This window comes from Ranitomeya imitator, chromosome 10 (genome assembly GCF_032444005.1).
Source record: "Ranitomeya imitator isolate aRanImi1 chromosome 10, aRanImi1.pri, whole genome shotgun sequence".
In the NCBI taxonomy this organism is placed as follows: Eukaryota; Metazoa; Chordata; class Amphibia; order Anura; family Dendrobatidae; genus Ranitomeya; species Ranitomeya imitator.
This window is the reverse complement of record NC_091291.1, coordinates 17219334-17231453: the sequence shown is the minus strand read 5'-3', so window position 1 is coordinate 17231453 and position 12120 is coordinate 17219334. Positions and strand designations below refer to the sequence as shown.

The 12120-nt window shown below is 42.0% G+C and overlaps 1 protein-coding gene across 3 annotated transcripts in view; it reads left to right on the top strand.

The window, feature by feature from the left end:
- The window catches only part of LOC138651801 (guanylate-binding protein 1-like), a 33892-nt gene extending 24145 nt beyond the window's left edge, over positions 1-9747 (top strand). For all 3 annotated transcript variants that reach the window (XM_069742305.1, XM_069742306.1, XM_069742308.1), the window contains exons 6-11: positions 1930-2172; positions 2970-3253; positions 4912-5124; positions 6691-6793; positions 7137-7330; positions 8684-9747. In XM_069742305.1, coding sequence (XP_069598406.1) covers positions 1930-2172; positions 2970-3253; positions 4912-5124; positions 6691-6793; positions 7137-7330; positions 8684-8800 — 1154 coding nt within the window. In that variant the 3' untranslated portion in view covers positions 8801-9747. The remainder of the gene's footprint in view (positions 1-1929; positions 2173-2969; positions 3254-4911; positions 5125-6690; positions 6794-7136; positions 7331-8683) is intronic.
- The last annotated feature ends 2373 nt before the right edge of the window (positions 9748-12120 follow it).

The window sequence follows — 12120 nt, the reverse complement described above, 5'->3', positions numbered from 1 at the left end:
ACCTTCCCGTTTCTCAAAAAATGTCGGTCATTTGGGTGGTCTGTGATCGCTTTTCTAAAATGGTCCATCTGGTGCCCTTGGTTAAATTGCCTTCCTCCTCTGATTTGGTGCCTTTGTTCTTCCAGCATGTGGTTCGTTTACATGGCATTCCTGAGAATATTGTTTCTGACAGAGGTTCCCAGTTTGTCTCGAGGTTCTGGCGAGCCTTTTGTGGTAGGATGGGCATTGACCTATCTTTCTCCTCGGCCTTCCATCCTCAGACTAATGGCCAGACCGAACGAACCAATCAGACCTTGGAAACATATCTGAGATGTTTTGTTTCCGCTGACCAGGATGATTGGGTGTCATTTTTGCCGTTGGCTGAGTTCGCCCTTAATAATCGGGCCAGCTCGGCTACCTTGGTCTCTCCATTTTTCTGCAATTCTGGGTTCCATCCTCGTTTCTCTTCAGGACAGGTTGAGTCTTCGGACTGTCCTGGTGTGGATTCTGTGGTGGACAGGTTGCAGCAGATCTGGACTCAGGTAGTGGACAATTTGACCTTGTCCCAGGAGAAGGCTCAGCTTTTCGCTAATCGCAGACGCCGTGTGGGACCCCGACTTCGTGTTGGGGATCTGGTTTGGTTATCTTCTCGTCATATTCCTATGAAGGTTTCCTCTCCTAAATTTAAACCTCGTTTTATTGGTCCGTATAGGATTTCTGAGATTCTCAATCCGGTGTCTTTTCGTCTGACCCTCCCAGACTCCTTTTCCATACATAATGTATTCCATAGGTCGTTGTTGAGGAGATACGTGGCACCTATGGTTCCATCTGTGGAGCCTCCTGCCCCTGTTTTGGTGGAGGGGGAATTGGAGTCTATTGTGGAGAAGATTTTGGATTCTCGTGTCTCTAGACGGAAACTCCAGTATCTGGTCAAATGGAAGGGTTATGCTCAGGAAGATAATTCCTGGGTTTTTGCCTCTGATGTCCATGCCCCAGATCTTGTTCGTGCCTTTCATGTGGCTCATCCTGGTCGGCCTGGGGGTTCTGGTGAGGGTTCGGTGACCCCTCCTCAAGGGGGGGGTACTGTTGTGAATTCTGTGGCTGAGTTCACTTCTGTGGTCACAAGTGGTATTGCAGTCTCTGGGCTTCCTCCCTCAGGTGTTTTGGTGAGCTCGTTGGCTGCCTTGCTATTTAGCTCCACCTGAGTCTGTCTTCCTTGCTCCTTGTCAATTTTCCAGTGTTGGATCTGAGCTACTGCATCTTTCCTTGGGCCTGCTGCTCTGCTAGATAAGTGCTTCTAGTTTGTTTTCTGTTTTTTCTGTCCAGCTTGCTATTAACTTTTGCTGGAAGCTCTGAGAAGCAAAGGGGTGCACCGCCGTGCTGTTAGTTCGGCACGGTGGGTCTTTTTGCCCCTTTACGTGGTTTTCGTTTTAGGGTTTTTTGTAGACTGCATAGTTCTCTTTGCTATCCTCGCTCTGTCTAGAATATCGGGCCTCACTTTGCTGAATCTATTTCATTCCTACGTTTGTCTTTTCGTCTTGCTAACAGTCATTATATGTGGGGGGCTGCCTATTCCTTTGGGGTATTTCTCTGAGGTAAGTCAGGCTTGTATTTCTATCTTCAGGCTAGTCAGCTCCTCAGGCAGTGCCGAGTTGCATAGGTAGTGATAGGCGCAATCCACTGCTGCTTATAGTTGTGTGAGGATAGATCAGGTACTGCAGTCTACAGAGATTCCACGTCTCAGAGCTCGTCCTATTGTTTTTGGTTATTGCCAGATCTCTGTATGTGCGCTGATTACTGCACGCTGTGTTGCCTGATTGCCAGCCATAACACACATCTGTGGTCAAGCAAGAAGTCAAGTTCATAAAGCCCAAAAAACTTGTCAACAGTCTTCACATTTTTCCTGGCTTCACTTAATCTATATCAACACTTCTTATTTATGTCTTCAAGGCACTGACAAAAAAATTAAGGATTATAATTTACCCCGCGAGTGCATTCTGCACTTTTTCCACACACACAAATGTTTTGTATTTGACCGACCAGCATCAAAGTCAAAACTTCAGAAACTAGAAGAATTAGAAGAAAGTGAATTGGAAGAAGAGTTTGTGGAACAGGCTACAAGATTCTACAGTTACATGATACATCACAGTCGTGTTAAATCCCTGGCTGGAGGAGCTGAAGTAACTGGGAGAAGTAGGTACCATTGTATGTTATGAATAAATAAGGACACCCTTCTTTACTTACAGACAATTTGATCTTATTGGCTAATGTGATAAATGGACAATCAGAAAATCTTTGGATTTAAAAATGAGATCGTTTTACACTCGAAAAATTCCTCCAAAGTGCCGGCCATGAGGTGTCTCGCTTTGGTCTAACTTATAGTTCACTGCCTGTTGTAAAGTGTAATCTGTTTCTGGAAGCAAAAATGCCACAATAGATTGCGGGAACTGAGGACGGGTCTTTATTTCTCTACAGAAAGTGGGGTGGGTCTTTATCTCTGTAAAGAAAGTGAGGGAGAGTCTTTGTCTGTTTATAAAAAGTGTCGGCGGGTCTTTGTGTCTCTAAAGAAAGTTTGTGGGGGTCTTAGTTTCTCTACAGGAAGTGTTGGTGGGTCTTTGTCTCTCTACAGGAAGTGTGGGTGGGTCTTTGTCTATGTACAGGAAGTTTGGATGGGTCTTTGTCTTTCTACAGGAAGTGGGGATGGGTCTTTGTCTCTCTACAGGAAGTGGAGGTATGTCTTTGTCTCTGTCCAGGGTCTTTGTCTGTTTATAGAAAATGGTGTTGGATATTGTGTCTCTACAGAAAGTGTGAGTGGGTCTTTGTCTCTGTACAGAAAGTGAGGGAGGGTATCAAACCGAAAATGCAGAGAAGGAGAAACAAATTATGTATACAAATACATTTTCACATTCACAACAGGCTTTAAAGTTATAGAAAACCTAACACGATGGTCACATAATGCCAAATGTCTGAATTTGTTTGGTATCTTTCAGTGTTGGCCGTTCTCACAGCCTCGTATGTGTCTGCAATTCAGAGCGGAACAGTCCCCTGCATGGACAACGCGGTCCTGGCTCTGGCAGAGATCGAAAATACCGGAGCTATACAAGACGCAATGTCCAAATATCAATGTGAGATGGAAAAACGTGTTCTGAAATTTCCAACGGAGACACAACAAGAGTTCCTGAACATGCACATGGAATGTGAGAAAGAGGCCATTACTGTCTTCATGGGACGTTCCCTCAATGACAAGAATCAAAAATATCAACGGAAGCTCAAGGTGAGTTACTAGATTAAGAAGTAAAGCCTCCCTTGAACCGATAAGAATAACTTACCTGGAACTCCAGGCTCCATCGTTGAAGACTGATGACTGCAAGACATTCTGTGTATGTCTTTTTCCCTCTCCTCTCACAGTCATTATTTGTGGGGGCTAATCTATCCTTTGGGGATTTTCTCTGAGGCAAGATAGCTTTCCTGTTTCTATCTTTAGGGGTAGTTAGCTCTTAGGCTGTGACGAGATGCCTAGGGAGAGTTAGGAGCATCCCACGGCTACTTCTAGTGTTGTGTTGAGCTTAGGGACTGCGGTCAGTACAGTTACCACGTCCTTCAGAGCTCGTTCCATGTTGCTCCTAAACCACCAGATCATAACACATCTCCTATATAAACTGAGTCCTAGCTAGCACTTATTGTCACAGGTAGCTTTTGCTGCATGGAGGTTGTTGGTGATTATTATTGAAGAAGGCGTTTGGTGGATTTATCTGTGACTGTTGCTAGGTTTTGAGCGTGTGATAATTCCCCTTCTTCTACATTGACATTAACCCCATTCTCCACTCCCTGATGTTTACCTCTGTTTTTGTGTGTATACTTGTATCTTTGATATTTTCTTTTATCCCTTTCCTATTATCTTTTTAGTCTGGTTGATGAATTACGATACACTACTACTCCCCTCTTCCCTGGGTGGGGGAAGGGTACAGACTAAAGGTGGGTTTAGGAGCTAAGGCAAGGAATGTGGCCCTGGCATCTTCACCATCAGAAGTTATCCGGGGAGCAGGGCAAGCTAGGAGGCATCTAGCATTAGGGACAGGGAAGGGGTCTCTGGTCCTGTTAACCCGACAACAAAGCCGTGACAAATTGCTTGATGTTATTATGTAATGGGACCTTCCAAATCTGTCCTGAAAGTGGTTGTCATGGGAAAGATGAATTGGAAATGTTGGATTTGCAGTAACTGATCCTCTTCTTCTTTCCCCAAATTGATTCCTGTGTGTGAAGGAGTCAGGAGGCATAGCTGTTGGCCAACCGCCATCAAATGTGTATGGGTCTTTTATCTTCTGCACACGTCTATGATTTTTCCTGGCTCCACTATTCTTTGCCTAACCCAAGCTTTTTTGTTTACTCTAGATTACATTATTGTATACTACATGTTCTTTGTCCTTTGTTTGACCATCAGCCTGGTCTTGTCAGTTTGTGAAAGTCGCAAACACTTTGTCCTAGATGATCTGGATATATATGATTGAAAAATTAAAACCAACAAATCCAGCTCTTAAGTCCTCGAAGCACATTAGATGAATAATAGCCAAACCCAACAATTTTGGCATCACTGTCCAACCATCTGATGTGTTTGGGAGCCCTCACAATCCTCTCAGAAGGATCTGGTATTTGGAATTTCAATGCCCGATCCTTTTGGTTTCAGGAGAGATTATCTGATTCCAGAAGTGTTTGGCCGCAGCGTTCTACTCTTCCCTTTGAAAATGCATGAACACTTGGCCAAACAATGAACTCGCGTATGAGGAAGTCAGGAGGGATAGCTGTCTGCTGAATCACCCGCTAGCTCATGTGACTCCCAGGTTTACTTTCTCCTTGTCATTTATAACATTATTACAGTTTTCGAGATGATTATGGAGAACTTCATCATATCTTCACCATTTCTTTTTTTACCAGGAGCTAATTGATAATAAAGCAAATGAATATTCCACAAAGAATGAAAAGGCTTCAAGAGATTGCTGCCGAAATCTTCTCCAGGAGCTCAGTGCCACTATGCAGAATGACCTATTGGCGGGAAAATATTCCGTACCTGGAGGACACAAACTGTATTTAATGGAGAAGCTTAATGTTATGGAACGGTACAACACAAGACCTGGGAAAGGTATAAAGGTGAGTTTCGCAAAAAATATAAAGGAAAAAAAGTATAAAAATATCTGGCAGCACAAATGACATGTGGTGTTTTTTTTTTTGGGGCCATGTTGTGAATTCCGCTCTTGGGCTCCCTCCGGTGGTTGTTAGTAGCATTTTTGTGAGTTCTGCTCTTTGGCTCCCTCCTGTGGTTTTGAGTGGTATGGCTGCTTCTTGGATTTAGCTTCAGCAGCTGTTTTCACTGATCGTCTTTCTGGCTCGGCTATATTAGTCTGGCCTTATCCCTCATTCAATGCCAGTTGTCAATTGTTCCTGCCTGGAGTCATTGCTCTTAGGACTTTCCTGACACTCTGACCAGTTCATCAAAGCTAAGTCCTTGCTTGTCCTTTTGCGGTTCTCTTGTTGTGGACTTTGTTGTTCAGCACTTTCTTTGTTTTTGTTCATTTGTCCAGCTTTTCAGTATGGATCTATTCAGTTAAGCTGGAAGCTCTGGGCAGCAGAGTTTGCCCTCCACACCTTTAGTCAGGTGTGGAGATTTTTGCATTTCTCTGCGGTGGACTTTTTCTAGTTTTTTTTTACTGACTGCACAGCGTTCTGTTCTGTACTATTTCTATTTAGCTAGAAGTGGCCTCCTGTGCTAAATCTTGTTTTATACTACGTATGTCATTTCCTTCTCCTCTCACAGTCATTATTTGTGGGGGGCTAATCTATCCTTTGGGGATTTTCTCTGAGGCAAGATAGTTTTCCTGCTTCTATCTGTAGGGGTAGTTAGCTCTTAGGCTGTGACGAGATGCCTAGGCCGAGTTAGGAGCATTCCAGGGCTACTTCTAGTGTTTGTTGAGCTTAGGGACTGCGGTCAGTATAGTTGCCACCTGCTCAGAGCTAGACGTATATCGCTCCTTAATCACCAGATCATAACAGGGCCATAACTATTAGGGTATGCTAATGGCCATCCTTCATCTGATCTGAGAGGACCTTTCAGCAGTAGAACTTTTACGTTTGACTTACTGTTTTGAGGGAAATTACTAATTTGAAAAAGCAAAGAAAAAAAAAAACCTGACACATCGTAACCCAGGGCCTTCCACCAAGATAGCATCTTTCCAGTTTTGGAGTGAAAAAAACATCTTAGTCTTATTTGCTGTCCAGTGACCTCTTGTAGTCCATACAGATCTCCATATAAGCATGTAAATAGTATTGGTTACCACCACACAAGGGTCTACAGTATATAAGTAGGGTCAGACAGGCTTGGGGAACACTTTGTAGTATACCATGATGGGGTTAAACACTTATTTAGTGGGAAATATGAAGGATTGCCAAATAAATGACTCCAAAGTGAAATTTGGGATATATATGGAACTTGCTCTGCTGTTTTTGGAGCTACTTCAGAAGTGAACGGAGAGACAAGTCCAAGTTCAAGAGATAGGTCAGATTCTAAAAGATGTGACCTTCTTCCATAAAATACCAAATTAGGTCCCATTCATGTCTAAGATAAGAATACTCCTTAAATTGCCATCTTATACCTCTTTATGTATTTATGCAAGTTAACCCCCTCACCCGTGTAATCAATTTCACTTTTCGCTACCAAAGGCTCTTGAAGTGATGCAGGAGTTTATCAATGAGAATAAGGACATTGAAGCTGCCATCGTTCAAGCAGATGAGACCCTGACTGACAAGGAGAGACAGCTAGCAGGTGAGACATGAGCAGTCGTAGTGACACCTACAAATGTCATAGACGTTGACTCAATTCTTCACTCACGATGTTTCTGAAACCAAATACTGGGCAAATTATAACATTATTGGGTAACCGTTTCCTGCCAAATTTAAAAAAAAGTGGGTGGCCAGGATCGGGGAAAAGCTGCAAGACCCAATTGACTTGGTTGGAGAATTGAAAACAGTGAAGAGGCCTCATTGGTAAGTCAACCATAAAGGTCCTTCATTATCATGATTGGTTGGATTACCGGAACTGTGATCTACTGTCTGATATGTAATTAGTAATACCAACTGTTAATCACACACCTGTTTCTCTTTTTTAGAGGAACGTGCTCAAGCCGAAAATGCGGAGAGGGAAAAACAAATTATGGAGCAAAATAATAAAAATCTGCAACAACGCATGGAAGATCAAGAAAGAAGTTTTGAGCAGCATAAAGCAATGCTCATGGAGAAGATGGAACAAGACAGAAAGATGATGGCTCAGCAAAACGAATTGGTCATATCTCAGAAGCTCAAGGTAGAGTATTACAAAGCCCGGCTGGATTTCCCCCAAATTGTCCGTTCTGGTGCATGTGATTCATGAAATGGGAATTATTTTGCATTATCTCTCTGATGGTGGCCAATGGGTCTGAAATGATGTTCATAATCCAGATTTATCAAAATTTTACTAGCGTATCAAGTTGCTTACCCAGAAAGTCTTTCTGGTGGTTCCTCATGGTTCTTCCACCAAAAATCTCAGCAATGACTTTGAAGCTTCCTCGAGAGAGATCCAACAATGTCTGTAAGACTACTGGAAAAAGTTGAAGCTTCTGTTAGATGTAAAATTGGGGTAACAGGAGTCGTTACAAACAATTGTTAGATATCATCTCAATTTATCAGCATTTTTATTGTTTCCGGACCACTCGTAGACTTTCAATGTCTGGGCTGTCCAGGTTCCCATTCTTCAGTGACATTTTAAAACCTCACTGCATAGGAGCTCAGGCAACCCTGTAGCTGCAGGAGTCAAAGACAGCCGGAGTCCCCGTAGAGAAGGCAGAGACGATTTATTACCGTCTGTGCCTTCCGCATCGCTTCATACACAATAATAAACAAGATCTGAGTATTTAGTAAAGAAAGCACTGAAGACGCTTCCTCCTCCATACACAGAAGTGTATAGTGAAGGCGCAGGAGCTCCACTGGGTAACAGGAGATACACACAGCTCTGCAATGCAGCTAATAGGCTGGATGTCCCCTGTAACTGGGGCTAATATACAACTCCCAGTTACAGGGGAAATAAGATGAAAATGAAAATATTTCAATGTCCCCCACTCCCACACACACACAAAGGTCTTTATTACATTATGGGGGGGTGGGTGAGCAATGCGCAAAATAAATGAAAAATAAGGAAATAAAATATAACATGTAAAAAATAAATAAATAAAAAAGTGTCATTGCCAATCCAAATTACTGTTACCAGTCTTGCTTCTGTAAAAGAAAGTATCCAATATATAAAAATATTTTTTACAGAGCGGGCAACAAATTTTTAAATGTATTTTTGTGGTGATAAAAAACACATGGAATGGGAAAAACAGACATTTATTTCCCTTATTTTTCCACCAATATCGACAGATATGAGCAAAGAAAAAAAGAGACTATGACAGTGACACAAATGGAGCCCACAAAAAGACACAAAAAACCTTGCATATCTATACCTGAAAAAAAAAAATTACATCTCTTTAAATTGCATGTATGTCAAAAAAAAAAGATGTGCCTCATCTCAAATGGGGGTTAATTGTCCCAGTCCTGAACTGGTTAAGTAGTCATGGTTTTAATTTTTTTTGTGTTGATAAATCTTTACCTCTTCTTACTTTTGTTTTTGTGTCCATTTTAGGAACAAGAAATAATGATGAAGCAAGGGTTTAATGACAAAATGTCAGCCCTGGAAAACGAAATTCGACACTTACGGGAACAGAACAGATCAGAACCCGGAATATGTATTATAATTTAATTTTATTAAAAAAAAGTGAATTAAAACAAACCTATCACCTGTTTTTTCCAATATAAACTAAAGCGATCACCCTGAACTGCTCTATTCGCTGAGACTCTCTTACCTGCACAGTTGAGCTAAAGGCAAATCACAGTCTTGTACTGCGCATGCGCCGGCACCGACCACTTCTGGGTTAGTAAGTGCCTGCGCATTATAAGACTTTGCTCTGTCCTTAGTAGGAGCTGGTACAATCACTTGAAGTTCCCTTTGTAGAAGATAAATATATTGAAACAGTAGAAGTCCTCTACTCTGGACCCCATAATCATTGTTGGTTCTTCGACAAAATGGAGACTGGTCCCTCCATCCTGCACAGCTAGAAGATCAGGGGATTGTCTGAATGTTCCTTCCAGGACAAAGATTGATGCACTTGGCACCTGTCCACACTGCCGAAAGTACCAATACCTGGTTTACAAACAACAGTATCACTGTGCTTGATTGGCAGCAAACTCACCTGATCTTAACCCCATAAAAAATCTATGGAGTATTGTCAAGAGGAAGATGAGACCCCAGACCCAACAATGCAGACAAACTGAAGGCTGCTATCAAAGCAACCTGGGCTTCCATAGCCTCTCAGCAGCGCCACAGGCTGATCGCCTCCATGCCACGCCGCATTGATGCAGTAACTGATACAAAAGGAGCCCCGACCAAGTATTGAGTGCATTTACTGAACATACATTTCAGTAGGACAACATTTCAGATTTTTAAAAAAAATTTCAAGCTGGTGTTATAAAGTATTGTAATTTACTGAGATAATGACTTTTGGGTTTTCATTGGCTGTAAGCCATAATCATCAACATTAACAGAAATAAACACGTGAAATAGATCACTCTGTGTGTAATGACTCTATATAATATAGGAGTTTCAATTTTTGTGTTGAAGAACTGAAATAAATTAACTTTTTGATGATATTCTAATTTATTGAGATGCACTTGTATGTGCGCATGTCTGTGCATGTGTGCATGTCTGCGGATGTGCGCATGTCTGCATAAAATGTACATGGCTGTGTATGTGTGCACGTTTACATGTCTATGTATGTTCAGATGTCTGCATAAAATGTGCATGGCTGTGCATAAGGGTACATGTCTGTGTATGTGTGCATGTCTACATAAAATGTACATGGCTGTGTCTGTGTGTGCATGTCTGTGTATGTGTGCATGTCTGCATATGTGTGTACATGAGGGTGCAGGAATGGCTTTGCCCTCTCTGGTCTGTGTTTAGTCTCACACAGAGCGGCATATACAGAGCCTCCAGTTGTGCTGCTTGTAATCCAATATTGAAACACCCAACTCTTACCTGAAAATTTAAATGGGAATCGTGGACATGGGCCACTTCCAAGATCCGGACTGGAGGGAGAGATCCGTCCCACTACTTTCCTACAGATCTCTCCAAAAATAAAAGCCCACGTCAAGTTCGCCTAAGTCTGACTTGGTCGAATAGCTTGACAAACTCCACACTCTATAATTTTACGTTGTAACCACAGCTGTGGCTGTGATTACAATGCTCTCCAGTGGGTTCAGTATGTTTTCTATGCACATCCTGGGGGTCACATAACAACCCTCATATATGACTCCCCTCACTGCCTCACAGTGTTCATGTCTACGTATGTGTGCACGTCTGTGTATGTTTGCATGTCTGTGTATGTTTGCATGTCTGTGTATGTGTGTACATTTCTGCGTACTGTATATGTGCATGCCTGCGTATGTGTCTGTGTATCTGGAATAGTATGTATTTTTGTAAGATGCGTGTATGTAATAGTGCATTGTGGTGTGGAACAACATTCATATATTTAACGCACATTTACTATAACGACTCCTTGCACCGATCCTCTGACAAGAAGTGAGTGGCGGCAAGAATAATAAAACTTAATTTTCTCCCTGTAGCCAACACTTTCCAGTAAGTCGTCTAACCTGGTTTTAAACGTTATTTACCTGCAGAATAACTCTATATCTAAAGATAAAAACCATTTGTCGAGGTGACAAGTTACCTTTAAAAGGTGTCCGGTACTCTTGTAGGTTTTCACTTTGACTCCTAACATTGTCTAATGTAGTATAAGGATTCTGCTCCTTCTGCAATTTGTATTGAGTCAGTCACGTGCCAACTGCTTTCTTTTCTGCTTTTCTCATTGTTTCAATTGAGACAAGCAGAAGAAAAAGAGGTTGGCACATCATTTTAATTAGGCAAACATTATATTGGGCGGTGACGTGTCAAGTGCAGAGTGTGAAAACAGCCTAATCCTGTCACAGTATCCTAAAAATCTTGCACTGTATGTGATATGCAAGTGGGACCCCGACCTAACATGCAATTTTCAATCCACAAACTTTTTATGGTGACATCATGTTCTGTTTCCATATCTCTGTAGTATGCTTCAGTTTGCTCCTGTATCTATGCAGTAAGCTCAGTTCTGGTACTGTATCTATGTAGTAAGCTCAGTTCTGGTACTGTATCTATGTAGTAAGCTTGGTTCTGTTCCCATATCTATGAATCATCCAAAAGTGATTCAGTTCAATTCATAGTCCAAAAATGAAAGAGGTTTGGCACAACTGCAAAACCAAGACGTAGCTGTCCACCTGAACTGACATCCCAAGCAAAGAGAGCACTAATTAAGAGAAGCAGCTAAGAAGCCCATGGTCACTCTGGAGGAGCTGCATAGATCTGTAGCTAAGGTGGGAAAATCTGTCCTGTCCACAGGACAACTATTGGTCATGTACTCCACAAATTTGGCCTTTATAGAAGTGTGGCAAGGAGAAAGCCATTTTTTAAAGCAGTTTTCAGAAAGTTATGTAGGGGACACAGCGAATATGTAGAAGAAGGTGCCCTGGTCAAATGAGACCAAATTTGAACTTATTTTTACGTAAATGTAAAATGTTATGTGTGGTGGAAATATAATACTGCACATCACCCTGAAAACACCATCCACACCATCACACATGGTGGTGGCAGCATAATGCTGTGGGGAGGCTTTTCTTCAGCAGTAACAGGGAAGCTGGTCAGAGTTGTTGGGCAGATGGATGGAGCTAAAGATAGGAAAATCCTATAGGAAAACCTTGAGACTGGGGCATAGGTTCACCTTCCAGCAGGACAATGACCCTAAACTTTGTGCTAGAGCTACAATGGATGGTTTAGATCAAAGCATATTCATAAGTGTGTAAATGGCCCAGTCACAGTTCTGATCTAATCTGTAGCAAGAGTTGGAAATTGCTGTTCACAGACGCCAAAATCCAATCTCACTGAACTAGAACTAGTTTGCAAAGAAGAAGGGGCAAAAATGGCACCTCTAGATG